The 12,681-nt window shown below is 42.0% G+C and overlaps 1 protein-coding gene across 1 annotated transcript in view; it reads right to left on the bottom strand.

Moving 5' to 3' along the window:
• The window catches only part of LOC137304717 (semaphorin-7A-like), a 37,508-nt gene extending 32,997 nt beyond the window's left edge, over nt 1-4,511 (bottom strand). Inside the window, exons 1-2 of the mRNA XM_067973396.1 lie at nt 4,267-4,511; nt 235-371 (exon numbers count right to left, since the gene is read on the bottom strand). Of these exons, the coding sequence (XP_067829497.1) occupies nt 235-371; nt 4,267-4,414 (285 nt within the window). The 5' untranslated portion in view covers nt 4,415-4,511. The remainder of the gene's footprint in view (nt 1-234; nt 372-4,266) is intronic.
• Nucleotides 4,512-12,681: the final 8,170 nt, after the last annotated feature.

Genomic DNA, 12,681 nt, shown 5'->3' with positions numbered 1-12,681 from the left:
GAATATTAATCACCTTTCGTCTCAGTGCCTTTGTTTTTAAACTTGTGTGAATACAGTTTGCTTTAAACCTCTAGCATTAAATGTAACTTTTTTTGAAAGTTCTTTCGACGATAAAATGGTCAGAAAATCCCCAAAAATTACATCTGTTGTCCATTTGTAATTCTACTAATATCTGGTACTGGTCAGGATGTTGCTTCCCATTAATGTATCAGGAGCAGGTTGATTTTACTGTACCTTTATTGTCAGGGGAGTTTGTTCAAAGTTTATCTGATAAAGAATTGCTTTTCCACCAACATAAACGGTGTTTCCTTCATGAAGGGTGGTCATGTATTCTTCACTCGACATAAATATGACTCGATCTTTAATTTCATCTGTAAAGATATAAAGGGCTTTACTGATTAATGATAACACAATAGACATGGAAAGGAACAAAATGTCATTTGAAAGAAATGACAATCATGGTGATTGGAAATTCAGGACCAAGATTCACTGAACTGGCCCAATTTCTCATGACTGATATTATGTAAAGAGAATGTGCAAGCACAGAAGAATAAGATTATTCCCTGTACAGCTACAGCTATTATAATTTCTTCACTGGGATAGCAAGCGATGGTCGAGCAACTGCCTGTGACTGGAGCCAGCACACTATTGTAGATCAACTCACTATCTTTTGAGAAGCCCTGGTTGGGACACTTCCACGAGGCAAGGGGGCACACAACAACAACTTGCATTTATACAGTGCCTTTAACGTAGTAAAACATCCCAAGGCGCTTCACAGGAGCGATTATCAAACAAAATTTAACACCGAGCTACATAAGGAGATATTAGGACAGGTGACCAAAAGCTTGGTCAAAGAGGTAAGCAGCAATTATTTGTGGGAGTATTTCACACAATTACGGCATTCACTGAACTATCCTCAAATTGACACCCGCACTCCTACAAATAAAAGAAGTTATAATGTTCATTTATACTTAAACATAGACTATGGCTGCCTGGATAATCAGCCAATTTATCCAGTACTTGAAAAGCCAATGCTGCAGGTCACAGGTTCTCTCCCCAGCATGTGCTGCATTGGCTGATCTCAGGTAACATTAAAGGACAGTGTGCCAACATGAATCAATATTAATTCAGAATTTTATTAATTTCTACGAACCTGGACCTTTGGGGGTGAAACACCTTCTGTTGGGTGAAATCCTATTTTTAACTCATACTTAATGATTGGCAAAATTAGAGAGTAGGAATTTCACAATTTAAAAATGGAAGTTTCTTCTCCTTCAGTTACTATTCATATGAACTGTTACACCTTCCCCTACCTGGTAATGAATATAGAATCATACTGCACAGGAGGAGGCCATTCAGCCCATCGTGCCTGTGCCGGCTCTTTGAAAGAGCTATCCAATTAGTCCCACTCCCCTGCTCTTTCCCCATAGCCCTGTAGATTTTTTATTTTCAAGTATTTATCCAATTCCCTTTTGAAAGTTACTATTGAATCTGCTTCCACCGCCCTTTCAGGCAGTGTATTCAAGATCATAACAACTCACTGCGTAAAAACAATTCTCCTCATCTCCCCTCTGGTTCTTCTGCCAATTACCTTAAGGGCATTTGAATAACAATAGAGACCAGAACAGGGTCAACACATTTTTCTAGATATCTGAAACGAGTCTCCACCTGATGCTCCATTCTGCTATATCTCCATTACACACTAATTATGTTTCCAGGACACCGCAGCTTATCCATAATGAAGTAAAATCTAACTAACTATCACTGACTGAGTTCAGTACCGCTGTGGGGAAATCAGCCAGGAGAATTTGAAGAAAGTCATTTAGGATTTTTACAACCCTTTATACCTGTGACTTTTCCCCAAAACAGGCCAGGATTGTATAGCATTTTGTAACGCCATTAAACAATGGTAGCACTATAAGTTATACCGTAACTTAAGGTGTCAGACTTGGCTCAGTGGGGTACCTCTGAATCAGAAGGTTGTGGGTTCAAGTCCCACCCCAGAGACTTGAGCACATAATCTAGGCTGACGCTCCAGTGCAGCACTGAGGGGGTGCTGCACTGTCGGAGGTGCCGTCTTTCGGGTGAGACATTAAACCGAGGCTTTGTCTGCCCTCTCAGGTGGACATAAAAGATCCCATGGCACTATTTCGAAGATGAGCAGGGAGCACTCCCCAGTGTCCTGGATAATATTTATTCCTCAACCAACGTCACTAAAACCAATTATCTGGTCATTATCACATTTCTGTTTGTGGGATCTTGCTGTGTGCAAATTGGCTGCCGCGATTCCTACACTACAACACTTCAAAAATACTTCATTGGCTGTAAAGCGATTTAGGAGATCCTGAGGTCATTAAAGGTGCTATATTGGAGATAGAACAATCTGTCTTCTTTTTTACCATTATCATTGCAATCGGGAGCATTAATTCCAGTCCTACAAAGGGTCAAAGCATGAGATGGTTATCACTGCTACACTTGTCTCCAACTGCACACTGTTATATTACAGAGAGTAGAGAGAATGTGGAACTCTCCATCACAGGGAGAGTAGTTGAGGTGAACAGCGTAGATGCCTTTAAGGGGAAGCTAGATAAACTCGCGGGAGAAAGAAACAGAAGGATATGGTGATAGGGTTAGATGAGATAGGGAGGGAGGAGGCTCGTGTGGAGCATAAACACCGGCATGGACCAGTGGGGCCGAATGGCCTGTTTCTGTGCTGTACATTTTATGTAAAGCGCAAGTTGTAAGTTTACCATAAATATCTACGGCTAACACTGTAGCTGTTGTTTGACACACTCGGATACTAAATGTAATGTCGCTATTTCAATAGATAGATAGATGGAGATAGAGAGAGAGATAGAGATAGTATGACCTTAATCTTTATCATGGTATCATAGTAGGTACAGCACAGAAGGAGGCCATTCGGCCCATCGTGCCTGTGCCAGCTCTTTGAAAGAGCTATCCAATTAGTCTTAGTCCCCTGGTCTTTCCCCAAAGCCCTGTGAATTTTTTCTCTTCAAGTATTTATCCAATTCCCTTTTGAAAGTTACTATTGAGTCTGCTTTCACCACCTCCTCATGTTGCCTCTGGCTCATTTGCCGATCACCTTAAATCTGTGTCCTCTGATTACCGACCCTTCTGCCACTGGAAACAGTTTCTCCTTATTTACTCTCTCAAAACTGTTCATGATTTTGAACACGTCTATCAAATCTCCCCTTAACCTTCCCTGTTCTAAGAACTACCCCAGCTTCTCCAGTTTCTCCACATAACTGAAGTCCCTCATCCCTGACACCATTCTAATAAATCCCTCTAACGCCTTGACATTCCACAATATTCCAGCTGTTGCCTGACCATTGTTTTATAAAGGTTTTGCATAACTTCCTTGCTTTTGTACTCTGTGCCTCTATTAATAAAGCCCAGGATCCCAGATGCTTTTTAACAGCCGTCTCAACTTGTCCTGCCAGCTTCAAAGATTTGTGTCCATACACCCCCAGGTCTCTCTGTTTATATTGCCTCTCCTCATTTTTCCTACCAAAATGTATCATTTCACACTTCTCTGCATTAAATTTCTTCTGCCATGTGTCTGCCCATTTCACCAGTCTGTCTATGTCCTCCTGAAGTCTGTTACTATCCTCCACATTGTTTACTCTGTATCAGAGTTTTATGTCATCTGGAAACTTTGAAATTCTACCCTCTATACCCAAGTCCAGGTCATTAATATATATCAAAAAGAGCAGTGATCCTAATACTGACCCCTGGGGAACACCACTGTTTACTTCCCTCCAGTCTGAAAAACAACTGTTCACCAATATTCTCTTCTTTCAGTCCCTTAGCCAATTTTGTACCCACATTGTCAATGTCCCTTTAATGCCATGGGCTTTAATTTTGCAAACAAGTCATAGATTGAGAGAGATATTGATGGATTGAGAGAGAGAGAGAAAGATTGATAGAGAGGGATTGGTTGAGAAAAAGATTGATGAGAATAATGATGGAGAATTATATATACATTAAATCCCAACCCAGACCCACAATTTGTGAACAGCAATGTGAGACAAGCTCGGTGTCCAATCGCCCCGCAAATTACAAGGACAAAATATAAACAAATCAATCAGCAAATGCCGCAATCCCGTGTCTCCCATTTAAACATCGCCCGCTTGCTCCTTATTGAAAGCTCTGAGCGACACAGTTACATCTTAAAGACCCTCAGCCTGGGGACTGGGACCCGGGACCCCGAGACCGGGACCCGGGACCCGACCCCCCGCTGCTCACCTCTCAGGTCCAGTTTCAGTCGGGGTGAAAATCTGGTCGATGCGCAGCCCAGAAACAAACACAAAAAGAAGCTGATCTCAAACATGGTGAATCGAGACTGGGAAACACTTCGATCTGAAGCTGATCCACCCGCGGCTTCAAAGAGCATCCGGGGGAGGGAGTGCGTGATATTCACTCTCAGTGAATGGGCTGCTCCACACTCTGTGCTCTGAAGTGACCGTGTGGTGAATGGGTGAGAATACCCAGTTCTCTGAAGTGTCCTCATGCAGAAGCTGCTCCCACAGTGATGTCACCAAATTGCAGTCTGTTGACTCAGGGACTAGGAGTGAGTGGAGAGTGATCACCGAGTGAGGATGGTGGTGCCCTGCAGGTGGAGGTGTAATTATGATATTGCTGCTCTTTTCCTTCTCAATGGGAGAGACCAGAGGGAGAGAGATGGAGACAAAATAACCTCGGTAAGTTGCTGCAGTCCATCCTGTAGATCGTACACTGCAGTAACAACTATATTGATATAGAATTGTAAAAGGTCCGCAGGCACTTCACAGGAGCGATTATCAAATAAAGTTTGACACCAAGCCATAAAAGGAGATATTAGGACAGGTGACCAAAAGCTTTTTCAAAGGCAATTAGGGATGGGCAATAAACGCTGGCGTCCACGTCCCATGAATGATTTTTTTTTTAAAGTAGGTTTTAAGGAGTGACTTAAAGGAGGAGAGAGAGGTAGAGAGGTTTAGGGAGGGAATTCCAGAGCTTAGGGCTCAGGTAGCTGAAGGCACGGTCACCAACGGCCAGAATTGGAGGAGCGCAGAGATCTCGGAGGGTTGTAGGGCTGGAGAAGGTTACGGAGGTAGGGAGGAGCGAGGCCATGGAGGGATTGTAAAACAAGGATGAAAATTTTAAAATCGAGACCTTGCTAGACAGGTCAGCGAGCACAGGGGTGATAGGTGAACGGGACTTTGTGCAAGTTAGGATACAGGCAGCAGAGTGGATGAGCTCAAGTTTATGTGCCACATGCATGTCAGTGTAGGAATAGTAAGATAAGGGAGTTAAATGCATGGCTGGAAAGTAGGAGGGAAGGATTGAGACACTTGGAGGAGTTCTGGGGCAGGATAGCCTGTACAGGATGAAAAGCCTTTATCTGCACAGGACTGGAACCAATATCCTTGTGGGACAGTAACTAATATTGTGAGGGAAGGTTTAACAGGGAAAAGGAAAAAAAGAGACAAAGAAGCAGAAAGGAGTGTAGGAAAAATATGAGAAAAACAAATCAGGAGCAGAGTGCAGTAAAGTTGCAAAGCAGACAGAGAGAGGTTTAAGCTGTATATAAATACACAAAGGCTATGGTGTGAATAAAATTGGCAAAGCAGAGACTCAAATTTCTTTGAGGGATATGTTATAATAATTAATAGAGATGTGGCTTCAACTAGGGCAGGACTGGGAGTCAAACATTCCTGGTTAAAAAAATATTCAGGAGGAATACAATTAGGAAAAAAGAAAGGATGTGTGGGAGTGTTAATCAAACATGAGAGGATAGGGATCGATATCGGACATAGTGCAAAAGCCGATCTATTTGGTTAGGAAATATATTATAGAGTGTCGGACAATGGAAAGGAGGTGACAGAAGAGATATGGAGACAAATTAGAGAAAAATGCAGAAACCACAGGGCTGTAGTAATAGGGGAATTTAATTATCCAAAGGTAGACTGGGATAAAAGTAATGTAAGTGGCATTGAAGGGGAGAGTCATCTACAATGAGTCTAGTACTTCCCAGATCAGTGTGTGCCAGGAATTTCCTCAGGAATCTCCCGCTCCACCATCATAACTTCACCAGAAGTTTGAAATCCTGTTTACACACATAGTAGAAGAGTAGGAATGAGAGGATGCAAGGGGAGGAGTTGGAGAAGTTAGATAGGATGACTATGGCTAAGGGAGTAGTACTGAAACATTTGGTGGAACTCAAAGTGGAAAAGGCACCAAGTTTCGATGGCCTGAATCCTAGAATGCTGAGGTAAGTCAGAGAAATAACAGAGACAATGATTATAGTCATTCCAACTTCCTTTGATATGGAAGCTGTGCGAGAGGACTGGTGGGCTTCCAATGTTCACCCCTCTGTTTAACAAGGGAGAAAGGGATTAACGAGGTAACTATTGACCAGTCAGCCTAACAACAGGAGTGGCTGTGCTCCTTGAGGCCATAATACAAGATAAAATTAATGCTCACTTATAAGATGCAGGTTAATTATGGACAGCCAGCATGGATTTGTAAAAGACAAATTGTGTCTGACAAATTTTTCCAGTTCTTTCTGCAGCCAATCATTTTGCCATTTGTTAAGATGCATTTCATTTTTTAAATAACCTTTTTGTTTTTTTTCGGTCCCACCTGGATGGTAGGTGAGGTCCTGATTTTAAGCTCAGGAATCCCTGTCACGTAACGTTATGCTCACAGCACTGTCTACAGGTGCAATTCCTTTGGAATGTTGCCACCATGAACTATTTCAGATGAAGAAAGGACAAAGGAATGGGAATAACTGTGTGAGCAATCTGTTAAAGATTCGGTCCCTTGCACAAAGAGACTAGAGGGTGTTTTGTCCAAAGAATAAAGGTTTTAAGAACATAAGAACATAAGAACATAAGAAATTGGAGCAGGAGTAGGCCAATCGGCCCCTCGAGCCTGCTCCGCCATTCAATAAGATCATGGCTGATCTGATCCCAACCACAAATCTAAAGAACACAAGAAGTCGGAGCAGGACCCGGCCACATAGCCCCTGGGCCCTCTCCGCCACCCACAGGGCATTGACCGATCCGAACTCAGCTTCATGTCCAATTTCCTGCCCGCTCCCCATAACCCCTAATTCCCTTTACTTCTAGGAAACTGTCTATAAGAACATAAGAAGTTACAGTATAAGTAGTAAAGATGTTAAAATACAAGAGTACAATTATAACATATTAAATAAATAAGACGTTGGGATACAACCTGGCAGAGCTTAACACCAACAAGGTTCTGAGGCAATCACTCTCGAAGGTCCTTGTGATAATATTTGAGCAGGCCAGTCTCGCTCTAAGAACATTCTAACAAGTATGCTTTACATCCTAAATTACATAAACACAATCACACATCAGTTCTGGATGGACCAGTGGGCATGGACCAGTGGGGCCGAATGGCCTGTTTCTGTGCTGTACATTTTATGTAAAGCGCAAGTTGTAAGTTTACCATAAATATCTACGGCTAACACTGTAGCCGTTGTTTGACACACTCAGATACTAAATGTAATGTCACTATTTCAATAGATAGATAGATGGAGATAGAGAGATAGAGATAGTATGACCTTAATCTTTATCATAGTATCATAGTAGGTACAGCACAGAAGGAGGCCATTCGGCCCATCGTGCCTGTGCCAGCTCTTTGAAAGAGCTATCCAATTATTATTATTCCCCTGGTTTTTCCCCAAAGCCCTGTGAATTTTTTCTCTTCAAGTATTTATCCAATTCCCTTTTGAAAGTTACTATTGAGTCTGCTTTCACCACCTCCTCATGTTGCCTCTGGCTCATTTGCCGATCACCTTAAATCTGTGTCCTCTGATTACCGACCCTTCTGCCACTGGAAACAGTTTCTCCTTATTTACTCTCTCAAAACTGTTCATGATTTTGAACACCTCTATCAAATCTCCCCTTAACCTTCTCTGTTCTAAGAACAACCCCAGCTTCTCCAGTTTCTCCACATAACTGAAGTCCCTCATCCCTGACACCATTCTAATAAATCCCTCTAACGCCTTGACATTCCACAATATTCCAGCTGAGGCCTGACCATTGTTTTATAAAGGTTTTGCATAACTTCCTTGCTTTTGTACTCTGTGCCTCTATTAATAAAGCCCAGGATCCCAGATGCTTTTTAACAGCCGTCTCAACTTGTCCTGCCAGCTTCAAAGATTTGTGTCCATACACCCCCAAGTCTCTCAGTTTATATTGCCTCTCCTCATTTTTCCTACCAAAATGTATCATTTCACACTTCTCTGCATTAAATTTCTTCTGCCATGTGTCTGCCCATTTCACCAGTCTGTCTATGTCCTCCTGAAGTCTGTTACTATCCTTCACATTGTTTACTCTGTATCAGAGTTTTATGTCATCTGGAAACTTTGAAATTCTACCCTCTATACCCAAGTCCAGGTCATTAATATATATCAAAAAGAGCAGTGATCCTAATACTGACCCCTGGGGAACACCACTGTTTACTTCCCTCCAGTCTGAAAAACAACTGTTCACCAATATTCTCTTCTTTCAGTCCCTTAGCCAATTTTGTACCCACATTGTCAATGTCCCTTTAATGCCATGGGCTTTAATTTTGCAAACAAGTCATAGATTGAGAGAGATATTGATGGATTGAGAGAGAGAGAGAAAGATTGAGAGAGAGGGATTGGTTGAGAAAAAGATTGATGAGAATAATGATGGAGAATTATATATAAATTAAATCCCAACCCAGACCCACAATTTGTGAACAGCAATGTGAGACAAGCTCGGTGTCCAATCGCCCCGCAAATTACAAGGAGAAAATATAAACAAATCAATCAGCAAATGCCGCAATCCCGTGTCTCCCATTTAAACATCGCCCGCTTGCTCCTTATTGAAAGCTCTGAGCGACACAGTTACATCTTAAAGACCCTCAGCCTGGGGACTGGGACCCGGGACCCCCCCCAGACCGGGACCCGGGACCCGACCCCCCGCTGCTCACCTCTCAGGTCCAGTTTCAGTCGGGGTGAAAATCTGGTCGATGCGCAGCCCAGAAACAAACACAAAAAGAAGCTGATCTCAAACATGGTGAATCGAGACTGGGAAACACTTCGATCTGAAGCTGATCCACCCGCGGCTTCAAAGACCATCCGTGGGAGGTGGTATTCACTCTCAGTGTATGGGCGGGTCCACACTCTGTGCTCTGAAGTGACCGTGTGCTGAAGCTGCTCCCGCAGTGATTGCACCAAATTGGTGCAAACACCCCTCTGTTCAACAAGGGAGAAAGGGATTAACGAGGTAACTATTGACCAGTCAGCCTAACAACAGGAGTGGCTGTGCTCCTTGAGGCCATAATACAAGATAAAATTAATGCTCACTTATAAGATGTGGGTTAATTATGGACAGCCAGCAAGGATTTGTAAAAGACAAATTGTGTCTGACAAATTTTTCCAGTTCTTTCTGAAGCCAATCATTTTGCCATTTTTTAAGATGCATTTCATTTTTTAAATAACCTTTTTGATTTTTTTTCGGTCCCACCTGGATGGTAAGTGAGGTCCTGATTTTAAGCTCAGGAATCCCTGTCACGTAACGTTATGCTCACAGCACTGTCTACAGGTGCAATTCCTTTGGAATGTTGCCACCATGAACTATTTCAGATGAAGAAAGGACAGAAGAATGGGAATAACTGTGTGAGTAATCTGTTAAAGATTCGGTCCCTTGCACAGAGACTAGAGGGTGTTTTGTCCAAAGTATAAAGGTTTTATTAAGAAGTTACAGTATAAGTAGTTAAGATGTTAAAATACAAGAGTACAATTATAACATATTAAATAAATAAGACGTTGGGATACAACCTGGCAGAGCTTAACACCAACAAGGTTCTGAGGCAATCACTCTCGAAGGTCCTTGTGATAATACTTGAGCAGGCCAGTCTCTCTCTAAGAACATTCTAACAAGTATGCTTCATGTCCTAACTTACATAAACACAATCACACATCAGTTCTGGATTTTGAGTCCGCATGTCAATCAATTTCACTGTCTCCCAAGCCAAGCAGTCATCTGCTGACTCCTGTGCATCCCACAACAAGACAAAAACAGACAGCACCTGATAGCATTGCTTCCCACGCCACCATCCTATGAACATGAGATACTAATGGAGATCGGGTGTCTCATGACGTTCTATTCATTAAGGGCGCACTAACGAAACAATGTTGAGGCAATCTTTAGCTGATGCTAACAATATTCAATAGAAAGCCGGTGAAAATGCTTTTCTTGCATATCCCATCTGTTGAGTCGACAGGATGTATCTCTGTTAGGCTCATATTTCCAAACCAACCTTAACCTTAGCTCATTACTCAGTAGTACAATACACCCATTTGCATTTTCAGTTTTGTATAGATTGAGGATACTATGCAAAGCATTATAATAGCAATTCCAGTAAAAACCCACTGGTAAGGATTAAAACCTGTGAGAGGATTCTAGCCCAGGGATATTGTCCTATGTTACACACCATTTCCCACCATTTATGCTCTCCTAGCTGTCCTATATCCCCTTCTATGGCAGTATTTTGCTTTTGAAAAGAATTCAAGCCCTCTGCTCACACAAGCTCTCCCTTATCTGGATTTGTTATTCACATGACTTAACCCCTTATCAGAACTGCTCAGGGCTTGTGTGTAAACAAGCTCCTCGTATCTTGACATACCCAAGGTCTACATATTCTCAACACATTCCCTTTATCTTGTCTGAAAGATGCTCGAAACCAGCAATGTAAGCAGCTTTCGGCATCACCTCACTCAGCCTGTCCTATATTCTGGGAAAGTTTAACTTGGCCATTTCATGATCCTTAGCTGCTATGCTACGATTAGTAGCTAGCTTATGTTTATAAGTGTGTGCTGTTTATGCATTAAGATGCCTAACCTGAATGTGAGTGGTTTATATAGTTTACATATTAAAAACACCTAATCTAAACGTAAGTTTTACATGCCGAAGGAACTAGTTCCTGACCCCTCATTCTTAAATCATAGCAACCAATTCCAAGTTCTGGGTTTTCTGTGACAGTCTCTTAATTAATCGTCCGAACCAACAGATTGTACCCATTAGAATTATGAGGACAATTATCTGGGCTATGGTAAAACCCATTGATAATAGTCTAGCCCATGGGTGGTGATCTATGTTGTAAACCGTCCCCCACCATGTATGATTCCCAAGGGTAGATGTCCCCTTTTTAATGTCAGCATTATGTTAAAAGGTTTTCTCACTCTCCTGAGCTACATTAACCATTTCATGTCGTGCTGTTGTCAAGTAATAAATCATGTCTGAGACCCGTTCTTCACTGCATCTTCATCATGCATTTCCACATGTTATTTGCACACATGTGATCCCAAGATCATGCCACACTTGACATCAGATACAAGCCATTCCTGGGCTTTCAGGTTATCTTATCAAAAGATCAGGGAGGGTATCTGGATGTCTTTGCTTATCTTTCCTTATCTCCCCCTGCATGGTCCCGGTGTCTCAGGTAGTGGCCAAGCTATCAAATGCGTTTTTCTTATTGTTCAGAATAGGCAAGGACACAAACATCTCCAAGAGAATCATGCCCAGGTGATTTACGTTACTTGTAGATGTACTCACACATCTTTCCCTAACCCCTTTGGTTCAGTTCCTGAAATTCACCCATAATCACCTAGGGCAGTGACCTTCGACCCCATTTGGTGGTCTCCTTTTTCTGTTTCTATCCTGTACATCCTCAATCACTTCCTCTCATACAATTTTGCACATCCCATTAATTATCATTTCACCTCATTCATGAGCTCTGGAAGAACCTTATTGTCCAATACAATATTATCATTAACCCTTAAAACATAGACTAAACCATCTCAGCTTGGTCCAAGTTACCAAGCCATTTTTGTTTATTTTACCTTTAATTTCCCCAAATATCCCGTTATATCTTGCATGAGTCCATTTTATCACTTCAAAATTATCCCAATTCCAGAGAGCAGTATTATTGGACTGACAGGACTTGTCAACGTTCAATTTTATTTCCCCCCAAATAACTTTCTTCCTTGACACACAGCATTGAGCAGGGACCATTTATACCGGACTCTTTTTTGTAAAATGAAATTAAATTATCCCCTTAAACTTCAGGTAAATTTTCCCTTTGCGAGCTCTTGAACAGCAACTCATATCAATTTATCTTATCAATATCAATTTCAAAAACAAATTATGTTCAGGCTTGGTGGTTTACAATAGAGAGAGAAATGCTTGCAATGACTTTTGGATGTAACTCTCATATCCCCCTCCACCCCACGCCCCACCCCTTGAGCACTCTATCTTGGATGAAAACAAATAACCCTGAATGAGGCAAAGTCTCAGTCCAAATCATGACCACGCTGTGACATTGATATCTGGTGACCTTTCATATCGGCCGATGTCTGCAGATAAGGTCTTAATTTCTTAACACTACTGGATCTCCTCCTGCACCATCACTTTTCCAGCAAAGGTTGTTCCGTAACTTTGTGAAGCCACCTTTATGTTAACCAACTACCCTCGCTGATCCTGCACCATCAACACTCATGCTGTCCCAAAAACCATGGTCTCCTGTTTTAAAAGAAAAGATAAACAGAAAATCCATTGTGTCTCTTCTTGAGAGCCCAAGGGGTTAATTTGTCAATTCATGGGGCTCGATATTAGCAGG

This window comes from Heptranchias perlo, chromosome 38 (assembly GCF_035084215.1).
Source record: "Heptranchias perlo isolate sHepPer1 chromosome 38, sHepPer1.hap1, whole genome shotgun sequence".
Classification (NCBI taxonomy): domain Eukaryota; kingdom Metazoa; phylum Chordata; class Chondrichthyes; order Hexanchiformes; family Hexanchidae; genus Heptranchias; species Heptranchias perlo.
This window is presented reverse-complemented; position numbering and strand designations above follow the sequence as displayed.